Source organism: Otolemur garnettii, unplaced genomic scaffold, assembly GCF_000181295.1.
Source record: "Otolemur garnettii isolate 467f Iridium unplaced genomic scaffold, OtoGar3 scaffold00049, whole genome shotgun sequence".
In the NCBI taxonomy this organism is placed as follows: Eukaryota; Metazoa; Chordata; class Mammalia; order Primates; family Galagidae; genus Otolemur; species Otolemur garnettii.
The window spans coordinates 5968599-5982893 of record NW_003852444.1 but is presented as its reverse complement, the minus strand read 5'-3'; the positions used below and the strand labels follow the sequence as shown (position 1 = coordinate 5982893).

Below are 14295 nucleotides of genomic sequence, written 5' to 3'. Positions count from 1 at the left end.
AGCAAGGCTTTCCCCTGAGGATGCACAAAGCCAGCAGCTCTGTGTGTGTCTGTGTGTGTGTCTATGTGTGTGTGTGTCTGTGTGTGTGTCCTTTTTGCTATTCAGAGACAGCCAGGGCAATGTGCGAAGGGACTTTCTTTATGGAAGCAGCTAATGTATGAAGCAGTTGGTGAATCTGACTCCTCTGTCTGAAAGAGAAGACTTGTTCCGGAAATACAAACAAACTTGCATTTAGACTCCAGCACTGAGTAAATGAAGCTTCAAGATACACTCCGCACAGGCCAACATTCTGGGGTGGCTCCCAGTTACCATTCATGCACCATGACAGTAACAGCCTACCCCAAAAGAGCTTTCGGAAGCGCGTTTCTTCTCTGATTACTATCAAAAATCATTCCTCATGAAAGCCCTGTGGCAAGGCATTTTTTTCTTTTTATTATTGATACTTATGTAGGGGAGGAGAACACGGGTAGGAATTCATCTAGTGAGAACAGGCATGGCTGCAGGGAAGCATGACTTTACGGGGCCAGACAGCCTTCACCCTGAAGAGCCACCCTGCACTGGGAAACCAGCCACAGAGCTCAATCCAGAGAAGTCAGTACTGTAGACATGGGCCCTCTTTAGTGAAGAAACTGCCCTCAAACAATGTCATCAGGTTAACCATTGGGAGAGGTCGGGGGAAACTACTGTATTTGTGTTATCAAAGAATTTCTTATTGGGCCATTTTTACGTCCAACTCCAATGGCACATTCATACTTTTGTTTTAAATTAAATACTAAGTTGATAAAGAGGATGAAAAAAAATTACTCCCACTAGCCTCAGACATACAGAGAAGAGCATGGGTTTGGTTCCTGGTTTCTAGAAACGTACTGCCCATGTGAACAGATGGACTCATCGTCTTGATTCTATGCCAATTTACATTCTTATGAACTTTACAGCATTTTACACTTTCAAGTCAATCGACCTGAATTGTACTATTTTTTCACGGCCACATACAAGCTACTTTTCAACCTCTCAGCAATAACCTCTGTGGTGTCTTACTCCCCCAGGGATGGCTGCAGCCGCACCAGGGCCCTCAGTGCTTGTTACTTTCATCAAATAGGACCTTTTGAAATTTAAAGGACATGGGCAGCGCCTGTGGCTCAAAGGACTAGGGCACCAATCCCATATACTAGAGGTGGTGGGTTCAAACCCAGCCGCAGCCAAAAAAAACAAAAAAAACCAAAAAAAACCTGAAAAAAATAATAAAAAGAAATTTAAAGGACATAACACCCTTATCTTACACTTTTGCAAGTGTTTGCAAGACTGAGCCATCTTAACATGTTAACCAATAACTTGTAAAAGTATGAGATAAATTTGACATGATCAAGTGGATGAAAGAATAGAAAACAGAAATACCTGGTGTCCGTACAGGGGTGCATTGGAAGAGTCATTGTAGTTGAACAGAAACATGTTGATGAAGTGGATGAGGATGCTGGGGGCGTGCCGAGACCCGTGGACATCAAAGAGGCACCATTTGAAAATGATCATGAAAACCAGATACCCAAAGAGACACAGGATAAAGATCATCTCAGGGATAAACTGCAGGATGATGTTGACAGTCTTTCGGAAGTATCTGGGGTTGGAAAACAAACACACATACGAGTTAGAACACTGAGGGAACATTAGCACTTAATTATTCTCTCAAAGGACAAAATGTTCTTTTTTTTTTTAATAGCACTTCTGGCAAAAAGTGGCACCCCTAGCAAACAGCAATCATGTATGGATGGATAGGAAAGAAGAAAACGGAATAACGGAAAGTGCTTTTGCACAAAAGATTCCCAGGGAAGCCATGTCTAGCAGGTGTCGGCTCAGGGAAGGCCTCACCCACATGGGGCGGTGGTGCCACACATCCTTGTGGAGCCGGCTCACACAAACACATTTAACAGGGAAAGGATGGAGAATGGGGACTTGAAGTCTTTTCCCTAAGGATGTGCTAAGACAGAGGCCAACTACGGCCCACAGGCAAAATCAAGCCCATCCCTTACCTGTTTTTGTACAGCCTAGACATTAAGAATAGTTTTTACATTTTTAAATAGTTGGTAAAGGCTGGGCGCCTGTGGCTCAAGTGGCTAAGGTGCCAGCCACATACACCTAAGGTGGCAGTTCGAATCCAGTCCAGGCCCGCCAAACAACAATGACGGCTGCAACCAAAAAATAGCCAGGCATTGTGGCAGGCGCCTGCAGTCCCAGCTACTTGGGAGGCTGAGACAGGAGACTCACTTGAGCCCAGGAGGTGGAGGTTGCTGTGAGCTGTGATGCCACAGCACTCTACCCAGGGGGATAGCTTGAGGCTCTGTCTAAAAAAAAAAAGGTTAAAAAAAACAAAAAATAGTATTTAGTGATAAATTCAGATTTCAGTGTTCATTGGAACACAGTCATTCAGTTACATATTGTCTATAGCTATTTTCACTCTACAATACCATAATTGGGTGCAGGGGTATCCAAACTGTGGCCTACAGGCTGCAGGCAGGTTATGCGAGGACTTTTTTGCTTATCTGTGGTGGCAGATATCATGAAAATTACGCACAGACCTTTTTTCTCGGCTCATCAGCGTTCACTAGTGTTTGTGTATTTAACGTGTGGCCCAAGACAACTCCTCTTCTCCCAAGTGGTGCAGGGAAGCCAGAAGTTTGCACACCCCGACTTACTGTGGTTCAACTTACTGTTTTTTAGCTTTACGGAAGAATCCATATAACCATTCTGTTTTTCACTTTTAGTACAGTGTTCAAAAAAGGACATGAGATATTTAACACTGTATCATAAATAGGCTTTGTGTTAGATAGTTTGGCCCAACTATGGGCTAAGTGTTCTGGGCACATTCAAGGTAGGCTAGGCTAAACTATGGTAGTGATAGGTTATGTGTATTAAATGCATTTTCAATTTATGATCTTTTCAACTCATGTATTTATCAGTATATAACCCCATGATAAGTCAAGGAACTGTTGTCGTTGCAACAGAAGCTGTATGTCCTGCAAAGCCTGAAACACTTTCTGGCCCTTTACAAAGGCATTTTGCCAACCCCTGTGTAGAATACAGTCTCACAAATCTAAAACTGGGGCCCTCCAAGTGAAAATGTTAGGAAGTGCCACCATACTCCTAGTCTGCTGCAAGAGTTATCTGGGTAATTTCCAGATCAGACAGGACCTCTAAAGACAGTTGAGGCCAGCCTGGGACAGAATGGTGCCATTGACAGTCTAATCCCAAAAGCCCTTTCCGGAATTATCTTTCGGTTAATTCTCACAGCACTTTCATGCAGGCAGGAGTTACGGAGAGCTTGTCAGTTTGCTCATTAAATACTCCTGGCATTGCAAGTAGAACTATACTTCTCTGCCTTTTCAAGTTGAAGATCGACTTGTGACTGGGCAAAAAATGGGGACAGAACTGGCGGGGCAGTTCTGGGCAGAAGTTTTTAAGAGTCAATGTGTAACTCACCACCTGCCCCCTGCTATGGCAGCCAGCAGTGTTCCAAGTGGTGACTGCCCATCAGCCGTGGGCCTGGTGTAAGGGTGGCTGGAGCAGAGCTCGGATGAGCCCATGATGGACGTGTGTCACGGTCCTAAGCCACTGAAATTAGGAGGCTGTTTGTTATTACACAACAAACTAACCCATGATGACTACGTGCCCCTATTTTATTTACAACAATAATCTCAGAGATGTTAAGCACAATTGTATGATCGCATAGCTGCTAGGAGTTGAAACCAAGACTAAAACTTCTGACCCCAAACCTTGCACCATTTCTTGACATCCAAACCATGACTCATAAACTGCGGTCAGCAGCCATGTCCACAAACGGCACGAGCGAACGGGCACATTTGGAGCTGTTTTCAAACACTTATCCCTTTAGCAAAAGTAAGTTTAAGATGCTTTCCAGTGACGGACCTTGACAGAAGAGAAGGGACAGACAGGAAAACATCCTCAGCCCAAGAAGTGAGAGGGAGGCTGCCGCCGGGAAGGAGAAATGGCACCAGAAGCTGAGGGCATCCTGGCCAAGTTGCTTCATCCTTCTCGGCCCATTTGGTGGGGGATGAGCCCGAATGCAGCACCAACCTAGGCCTTTCGGGGGCTGTGTGCTTCCTAGTCTTTTTTGAACCCTTGAGTATTTCCGAGGTGAGAGCTGCACTCACTTCTGAGACTTTGCTCAGGAGAATCAGAGATGCTGCTATTTCCAGCCAAACAGCCTCTCCTGGCCTAAGCCGAGATCCACAGGGAAGTGTTCCCTATAGGAAAGGAACTTGTACAGAGCAAGGTGGGTTCCAACTGGTGGCTCTGCCACCACTCATCAGGAGTGTGACCAGACAGAACAGGCACAGCACACTTACATGTGATTGAACAGGCTGAGAATAACGCCGAAAACCATCTGGACGATTCCCAGGATAACTGACATCTTCATTTTATAGGAATTCAAAAAGGTGAGTTTGTTTGAAGCCAAGTTCCAAATCTGAATGGGAATGGACAAAGAACAGGTGAGACAGAGTCTTAGAAGTTCTCCTAGAGTTGGGGGCTCAGGTCCATGTCCCCGAGTATGTCTCCCTGGGAACACATTTTCAAATTTCAGTCCAGTTCAATGCACACATTTTAGGCTTGAAAAGGAAAAGGACAAAGCCCTCTATTAAATGCAGCTTTCATAGAGGGAAGACAACTGGGGAGAAAGACCTTACATGATTTTCCCCGTCTTAAAATGAAAAAGTCATCTGAAACATCATGGAGAGATCTCGAAATTGCTTCACCTCCCTTAATAATTGTCTAGAGACCACTGGCCGAGGACTACGTGGAACCCTTTATAATAAAACCACCTTGTACTCTGAATGTCTATAGCACTTCACCTTACAAAGCATGTTCCCCAGGCCCTTCTCCAGGACCCATTCCTCTCACCAGCATTATTGAGAACAATGGGTAAGACTCAGTCCCTGCCTGCTCTGTGCTACCAGGCGTGCAAGGTGGGGGATTCAGGTACCTGTTCTGCCCCAAATAAAACTGATATAAAAGCAAGCACTCTGGGTGGTCTCTCACTGACCAATGTTCCTCTTTCCTGCAGACATCTCAGCATCCCCAGGATCTCCACTCCCACCCTGTGGAAATGATTCCAAGTCCTTGCTCCTAACTCTGACCCCAGCTGAACTTAGGCACATTCCAAACAGTGTTCTAGATGCATCTTCAGGGTTTGCTCTGATATATCTCAAAAGCAACAAAGCCACAAAGGCCTTGTCACCTTCCCTCCTGCGTGACTCTCCCCCTCCAAACTTCTCTGCCTGTTAGGGGTCAACATCCCCCCAGGCACAGCTGCGGTGCAGTACTCATTGTGCCCCCAACCACGTGCACGCACGGCCTGGCACCACTTCACACTGACTCTCCCTCTGCAATGCCTTGCACCTGCCAGAGAGGCACGTGCCCCCCCCCACCACCACCACCACCACCACGGAGACTGCCGCAGAGAGGTTGGGAGAAGGGACTCCAGTAACAGGTGCCCGAACACAGAGGGCCCCCTCCATCCTCGCACCTGCCTTGCCATCTCACCTGTACCAGGCCTGCCCGCTGCCCTTCCTTTGCCTGCCTGGTTAGCCAGGAGCACTCACATGGCAAGGGCAGGGGCACCAGCACACTGTCCACCCAGCCAAATCTGATAAACTAAAGATGTGAATAGTTGAGTACCAGGCACATACGAAGCTCCTAAGATGTATTTGCCTCATCTAATTCTAACAAAACTTTATCAGATAGATATAATTATTCCCATTTTATGAACAAGGGAATTTGCCATAATCTGAGGAAGATTAAGTTACTTACACACCTAGGAAAAAATAATGCACTACGATAGCAGCTAATACTCGTGGAGCATTTAACTCATTTACGCGCCAGACTCTGTTCTGGGGCTTTTACATGTAAAAATAATTTAGTCCGCTGAGCAGCCCTAGCAGTTAGTGCTGTTATTAAATTACATCCATCTTATAGGCGAGGAAACAGACACAGAGATATTAACTTGCTCAAAATCACAGGGCAAGTAATTGGAAAAGCTGAGATTTAAACCTAGGCAGTCAGATTCCAGAGCAGGGGCTCTTAACCATTTTGTTTTGTTAATTTATTATAAAATATTTAGAAACACCTGAAGGCTAGCTATGATGAAGGCCAGATATTTTGTGATTTGGTTCACAAAAAGATGGTGAACACAGACACACATATAGAAATTTACATTATAAAAAATTAAACCCTCATTAATAATATATGACAGAAGTACCAATATGGACACAGAAATGTTCTGTTAAAGTGGTTATTTCTGAGGAATAGGCTCACAAGAATAGGAGAGGCAGGAAAGGCAATCCTGCTTTTATTTTCTGACATACTTTGTATATATTTTTAAAACCACATATATGTACATATTACTTTAGGATAAAAAAGCTAAAATTTTTCGAAATTCTAAATAGTACTAGAAAAAAAAATTTATAGTCAACATCCCAACTTCTCTTTCACTTTGACATTTTTTTCTTTTTGTTCTAACTGGTGGGATGGGCAGGGGACTAAATTGCAGGCAGAGTAGTAACTCGTGGACTATTTAGCTCTGAAATGTGAAATACCATAGTCCAGGTCTGTACAAGAAGCCGAACCGGGCAGATGGGATTTGCTGATGAATTAGACGTGGGCTGTGCAGGGTAGAGAGAAGTTCTCTGGGATGATGAAATTCCAGGAAAATCAACCAGACCCTAGAATCATCCCCGGCTCCATGCTTCCCCGTGACCTGCTTACTAATCATAAAATTCTTTTGACCAAGGATGAAGCCTTCCAGACTGCAAAAATAACAACTCATATTTGTTTTCAGCACTTTGCAGCTTCCAAAACAGCTCTTAGGGACTTTACCAGTTTGGGTAGAATTTAGAACGCACGTGCTCCTGGGTGGCAAGTAAACAAACAGACCCTGGGCCATGCTTCGGCTTTCAAGAGGGCAAGGAGGAAGAAATAAAAGAACCCAGGAAAACGGAAGAAGAGGTGACCTCCAACATGTGCAAGACTGAAAACCAATTGTAGGGCCTCGCCATTTACTCCCTCACTTAAACTGAGGCCTCAGGTTCTCTTCCACAAATTTAGAGCTTAGAAGAAACAGGTGCGGACAGCCTTGGCGGAGTTCAGTTTGAGGCGGCTCATATTCATTCAGAGCACAAGGCTGCCACCTGGTGGCGGTATGCACTGGGCCATCAAGGTGCACAGCTTTACATGAATGGGTACGCGCACCTCCTTGGAAACCCCTTTACATTAAAGGCTGCGAGGAAGCACTACCTTTGTTTTGCTCGAATTTTATGCGACTCTAGTTAACTGAGATAGATAAAACAACTAAATAAAAGGAAGCACATACCTTAAAAAATAAAAAGCTTGTGTCAATTCTATGCAGTAAAATAAAGCAAAAACAAAAGCAAATCCAGGCTTGTTTTTAGGAAAAGGGGAGCCGTTACCCACTGTGAGAAAATGTCAAGGTAGGGACCTTGGCTGGGATGCTGCTTCCAATTTGCACACTTTCCTGGCAACCAAGGCCCTTTCAAAGAAGCAATCATTAACCACCAGGGTGTAAGGAATGGAGACAGAGGCAGGTGTTTGGAGAACTGTGTGAACATTTACTTGAACTGGCTCTGTGTGTCACTAAAACCTCCAGTACAGTTATTCTCTCTCAATATAAGTTTGCTGCTTTGACAAGTTCTGGCACTTCCTTCTCTATAAGGACATTTCAAGAGATAATAAATATTTAACTTAAGAAGACGTTATGGAAAAGCAAGTATCCCATGTACTCAATGCTAATATGAAGCCAGTGGACGATCTAACACGTGCCCATAAGAGAAAAACTCAATTTCAATTCAAGTTGGAGGGAGGGGAAAGAGGAAGGGGGAGAGGGGAGGAGGGAGGGGGTTTGGTGTGCTCCCCCTTTAATGGGCACAATGGAAGGGTCTATGACACCCCTCCTGCGTGTGGGACACAACTACCTAACACATGCAAACATTGTAACCTAGTTGTTTGTACCCTCACATTAACTGTACCCTCACATTAACTGTAATTTTAAGAAAAGAAGATATTATTACCGGATCAATCCCAAACGGATATGGGTTTCCAGAATACACTCCCGGCATGGCTGGGTCCAACTGTAAAAATGAATTCGTCTCCATTACGTGAGTACTTCAGAAGAAGAAAGGAGGGAGGGAAATAAAATAAAGATCAATCAGAGGCAGAAAAAACAGTCTAGCATTATCAGTCATCAGCCTCCCAAACACAGCCCAGCTGTTGGTGCAACTCGTCAATTCTCTTTATCCGACTGCTCCTTGAGTGAGTATCGAATATCTGCTGTGTGCCAAAGATTGTCACAGGTGCGAAAGCTGCGGAGATTACCATCTGACTCCCAAGGAGTTCATAGTCCAAGTTCCCAAAGAGCTCTCAGCCCTGCGGGGTAGAGTGAAGAAAGGCGGCAGTGGTAGCACAGCAGAGAAAAGGTGGAGAGCGGGGACGAGGGGACGGGGAGCTCACAGAAACCCAGCCCGGAACAGGCCCGAACACTGGGCTGCTCCTAAAGGATGAATTGGCTTTTGGCTCGGCGCCTATAGCTCACCCGGCTAAGGCGCCAGCCATGTACACCTAAGGTGGCGGGTTCGAATCCCCAGCCCGGACCCGCCAAACAACAATGACGGCTGCAACCAAAAAATAGCCGGGCATTGTGGCGGGCGCCTGTGGTCCCAGCTACTTGGGAGGCTGAGGCAGGAGACTCGCTTGAGCCCAGGAGTTGGAGGTTGCTGTGAGCTGTAATGCCACGGCACTCTACCCAGGGGGCTTGAGGCTCTGTCTCAAAAAAAAAAAAAAAAGAATTGGCTTTTTACATATAGACTTTGATCTCTGTGAAACATAACCTTAAAAAATTGCAGTTCCATTGAATGTCTTTAAATCTGGGGCCCATTTTCACCCAGCAGCATGAATGTCGAGGAAAAAAAATTCTTACTCTCTGTCTCTGCATGCCTTGAGAAGGTAAGAACATTAGGAATTTTTTTTTTTTTTATAGAGACAGAGTCTTACTTTGTTGCCCTCAGTAGAGTGCTGTGGCATCACAGCTCACAGCAACCTTTAGCTCTTGTGCTTAGGCTATTCTCTTGCCTCAGCCTCCTGAGTATCTGGGACTACAGACGACCACCACAATGCCTGCCTTTTTTTTTGTTGCAGTTTGGCCAGTGCCAGGTTTGAACCCGCCACCCTGGGTATATGGGGCCAGCGCCCTACTCACTGAGCCACAAGCCACCCAGAAATTAATTTTTTTTTTTTTAGAGACAGAGTCTCACTTTGTTGCCCTCAGTAGAGTGCTATAGGGTCACAGTTCACAGCAACCTCCAGCTCCTGGGCTTAGGCGATTCTCTTGCCTCAGCCACCTGAGGAGCTGGGACTGTAGGCACCCGCCACAATGCCTGGCTATTTTTTTGTTGCAGTTTGGCCAGGGGTGGGTTTGAACCCTCCACCCTTAGTATATGGGGCTGGTGCCCTACTCAATGAGCCACAGGCAACACCCATTAATTTTTTTTAAGAGCCTGCATCTGGGCAGGGCATGGCAGCTCATACCTATAATCCTAGCACTCAGGGAGGCCAAGGTGGAAGGATCCCTTGAGGCCAGGGGTTTGAGGTTGCTGAGGCCACGGCACTCTAACCTGGGGCACCAGAGTGAGACTCTGTCTCAAGAAGGCTTTGGAGAGCATCTTCCTAAGTATCACAAGAATGGAAAAGCAAGCATCCCATGTACTTAATACTAATATGAAACTAGTAGATGAACAACTACACACTGACAAAGAGAGAAAAATAGCTAAATTCAAGAAGTGGGGGAGAGGCAGGGGAGGGGGCTCCAGTAAGCTCTCACCTAATGGGTACAGTGTAAGGGTACAGGCACGCCTCCTGCGTGAAGGGCCCAACTATGACTTGGACTTTACTAACAAAAGCCTAATCAGGGTTTTATTTATATCAGGGGAAATAAATAAATAAATAAGAGCATGCATCTATGGAAAGGCCCAGGGAACAAGTACTTGAAGTGATGAAGACCAGAGAGGGGACAGTTTTGGCAGGCTTCCCAGGGAGATATTCCCTCTCTCTGCAACAAGGCGCTGAGGGGCTCTGGTAGCTGCTGAGGGGGGTCAGGAAGCTTGGGCCCCGGCCCACAGTCCACGATGGGAACAGCTTCCCTGACTCACTATTTCTGACATAGACCCCTGTCCAGTGCCTCAGTGCAAACTGCCGGGTGTCAGCGGAGAGGCACCTGTGTGTTCAGAGACAAAAGCCACCCAACAGGAGGGAACCGGCCTAGCACCCACAGCTAAGCCCTAGTGTTCCCTGCTGAACACAAACAACTTCACAGAACACCAACCTCAGACAAGGCCACCTTGTGACTATGACAGAGTGAGATAAAACAAGATCACTGCAGTTATACACTAATCTACGCAAAGATGGACACAGTCCAAACCACAGGAGCGCCCAGACCCTCTGAACACAGGCCTCTCCTCCCAGTCCTTTTGAACATCCTCTGAGATGTGGTCTTCCCAATGTGACTATCTCCCTTGTGGAGTCAAAAAACCCAGTGTGGGTGACTAGGGTCATGTTTCTGGTGGTCTTCGGCTGAGGGGCTCTGTCACTTGTCCGGGAAGCAGGCCCAAGCCCCAGGCTGTGACTGTGACCAAAACCAGCTTGCCACGTCCTGCAGCTCTGAGGGTGATGGAATGTTCTTCTTCTGCCTCACTGATAATGAAGTTCTCCTTTCTGTACTGACACTTGGGCACGTGGCTGTGTCTCCCAGGCCCAGGCTCCAGTGTCACTGAGTTGTGGAGAGGTCATTTGTATGTACATGAGAGAACAACCTTCCCATCCCTGTCTGCAGAGCGGGAACAGCCAGTTACCTGGGGCCTTTCACAGTCACACTCAGGGGGAAATGAAATTTCATGTTGGTAGTTTGGTAAAATTATGCGGATATAACATGTTTCCAAGCTCATCTCTATGTTTATGAGCTTAATCTAAAAAGCAAAACTAAGTAATTTGTTTTAAAATTTATGAAAGTTTTGTTCTTCTAGGAATCTCTTTAGAATACTAATTGCAAAGTAAAAAAGAAAAAGAACCACAAATAGAGCCATCTGTATGTAATTCTGAAAAACATTTGTTTCCTTAATTTTCTATATATACTTATTTTTCTACTACAGGGAAATTAGGCCTAGCAGAGAAACTAAAAAGGAACGCATTAGAACCTCCACGACCCACTGCAGTCCCCCAGACCTCGCCTGTGCCTGCGTCAACACCGAGCTCTTAAAAGGCCCTCAGGAAAGCTCCCAGTTTTAACTGTGCAGGACGCTTGGATTATATCTTTTCTAAACACAAAATCCTTAGATGAGACTGTTTATTCTCTCCCTCGTTTATGTTTACTACAGGTTTTGATGAGCAAGTTAAAACCTCGGAATTTCCATCCATAGAAATGCTCAACTCCTACCAGCTTAGGAGCTGAAAGACGGGAAGGTAGCTGGAAAACATGTTTACGGATCTCAACCTTCACCGTCTTTCAGTCTTCTGGACGTATTTCAGTTGGAAGTTCCAGAATGAGGCAGAGCAAACTTCAGCTGACTCAGAGAAGCTAGGCAGAAAGACGTCACAATGTCACCTAGGATTGGTAGCTTTCACAAATTAGCTCTGAAACGACTGTGGGTGTCTCAGGTCACGTGATGCACACAGCCTAAGATTCCCCAAATCATGAGGTCATCAAAATGTCTTCGTTTCCCTCAAAGTTTCCTCTCCTCCGGGTCTCTCTGATCTCCCTACCTGTCTCTCAAATTCTAAAAATTTTTACCTTCCCCATAAAAGTCCCCTTACTTAAAAAATTGTGTTCCATTCCAATCTGTCTCATTAGCTGCATAAAAATAAATGTGGGATGCAAATAGGAGGTGTGGACAGTGGGGATTCAGGGGGCTTTCAGGTCACTCTGTTCTGTGACCCCTATATGTCCTTGCCAGCTGCTCCCTATGTCCCCACACACACGTTCAATCTGTCAGTCACAGGGCAAATACAGGAGCCAGCCTTGTAGAACTAACCCTCTTCTCTGCATTTCTGTTTGGTTTTGTGGGTTTTGTTTATTTATTTGTTTTTTTGAGACAGGGTCTCGCTTTGTTCCCCCAGACTAGCATCTAGTGACCTCATCATAGCTCACTGCAACCTCAAACTCCCGGGCTCAAGCCACCCTACTGCCTCAGTCTTCTGAGTAGGTGGGACTATGGGTGCTCTCACCACACCCAGCTGCTGGTAATTCTTCTGTATTTTGAGGAGACAGGGTCTTGCGATGTTTAGGGTGGTCTTGAACTCCTGGCCTCAAGCCATCTTCCTGCATTGGCCTCCCAAAGTGCTGGGATTAGAGGCATGAGCCCCCCACACACACACAGCCACTGCTTTTTAGTGCTGAAATCAGGTTCCCTGAACAGCCACAGGAAACATCCTTCTGGAGAGTCTGGGGCCTGGAATACTGGAAACCAAGACTCTACACAGCCCAACATCTGCATCAGCCTTTTTTCAAGCAAAGCTTTCTGCCCTAAATGCTTAGCTGCATAACATCACTGTACCTCCAGTCCCTGCTGGAGCAAAGTCTATTTCAGAGCCACCCTCTTCTCCAGGAAGCCCTGCTTCTGTGATTCTCCCCAGAAGGCCCAGTTAAACCTGCTCTACCACTTTTTTTCTCCATATTGCCTGGTATGTGGTATATATGCCATATATATTTAATTGAGCTGAATTTTTAAAGAGGTAAGATCTTGCTTTGTTGCCCAGGCTGGACTCAAAGGATACTCCTGCCTTGGCCTGCTATGGTGTGTGCCACCACACCAGCTAGCCAATTGAGCTGAAATCTTAAAAACTATTTCTGTGCATCACAGGTACCAGCACAGTGTTTAGAGAAGTGGCACAAGGTCTTCAATTCAGCAGGTAAATCTCAATGACTTCTTGGGTTTTCAGGTGCACTCCTGAGCCCAGCCACCATGAAAACGGTCCCCAAGGCCATCCGGATGGCCAGAGGGTGAGCATCTCTGTCTGCACACTTACTTCCACGTGCCATTTCTGAACATGGGCTGTACGCTCCAGGAAGATCCAAAGATGTTCAGAGACTTGGAGAAGCAGTCATTGTAGATCAGGCCCGTGTAGATGGAGAAGATGCCCATGAGGAGGATCAGGTAGCGCCCGTGGAAGAAGGTGTTCCAGATCTGGCCCCAGGGACAGAGAGGATGACTGTCAGTCGGCTGTGTGGCCGGAGCAGACTCAAGAATCCAGGTAGGAAGAGCACACACACCACGACTTTTCTTTCAAACGTACACGGGAGCCTGGAAAGTCCCCCCTAGACTGGTATTTGTTATTGTGGAAACACAAACATTCAAGCCTCATGCTCCTTCATCCAGCCTGGGCTAGGAAATGAACCGACATGCAGGCGGAGGCCTCACGTGACTCCACATTTATGCCGGGTCAGATTATGCTCACTTTGGGCCTTGTCATTATCAGGGTGAGCCTCTGACTACATCTGCTGAGAAGAGTAAAGTGCTTTCTGGTTACACTGGAAGATGCATATCATCACCCCAAGAGCTACTCAAGTGTAACTCTGAGACTTTCAAAGCCTGTCATGGAAAACTGCATCTGTTAAGCTGGTCATGGGAAACTATTGTCTGTCATAGATTGATTTTGCCCACTAGCCTTGACATCACTGAACTAACATCTAGTTAAGTTACCCTTTAATAAAAGATTGCTGGTAGTCTTGAGATCAGAACATGGCTAAGGCATGCTTCCACTTTGTAAAGTGTATTATGTGAACATAAACTGGTTAATTTCAGTCAACTAATAAACTTTGAATGAATGCAGACTCTTGGGTTGTCTCAACCTTCTCCATGCTCTGTGAAGGGACCTCGTGGGAGGTGGAACTTCAAGTGTAAGAGGGAGGGTTTCTCACTGTTTCACAAGAACATCAGTCCCAGGCTTGTTCCACAAATAGTATGTACTGTTTGATGCCAATTTTTGGAAGTTAAGTATTTGCATATAAGCACAAAAAAATAATGAAAAAATGTTAATTGTGATTCTTCTCTAGGTGGTTAGATTTTTTTTATTTTGTACAATGAGTATGTATTGCTTTTATAAGAAGAAGGAATAAAAAAATAAATGTTAGAAAAAAGGGGCGGGCAGTGTGGTGGCTCACAGCTAGCACTCTGGGAGGCTGAGGAAGGTGGATTGCCTGAGCTCAGGAGTTCGAGACCAGCCTGC

At 45.8% G+C, this 14295-nt stretch overlaps 1 protein-coding gene across 1 annotated transcript in view; it reads right to left on the bottom strand.

Annotated features, from left to right (window-relative positions):
• ATP6V0A4 (ATPase H+ transporting V0 subunit a4) overlaps positions 1–14295 on the bottom strand; it is a 51650-nt gene that overhangs the window by 15738 nt on the left and 21617 nt on the right. Inside the window, exons 12-15 of the mRNA XM_003791586.3 lie at positions 13096–13253; positions 8094–8187; positions 4359–4477; positions 1396–1612 (exon numbers count right to left, since the gene is read on the bottom strand). Of these exons, the coding sequence (XP_003791634.1) occupies positions 1396–1612; positions 4359–4477; positions 8094–8187; positions 13096–13253 (588 nt within the window). The remainder of the gene's footprint in view (positions 1–1395; positions 1613–4358; positions 4478–8093; positions 8188–13095; positions 13254–14295) is intronic.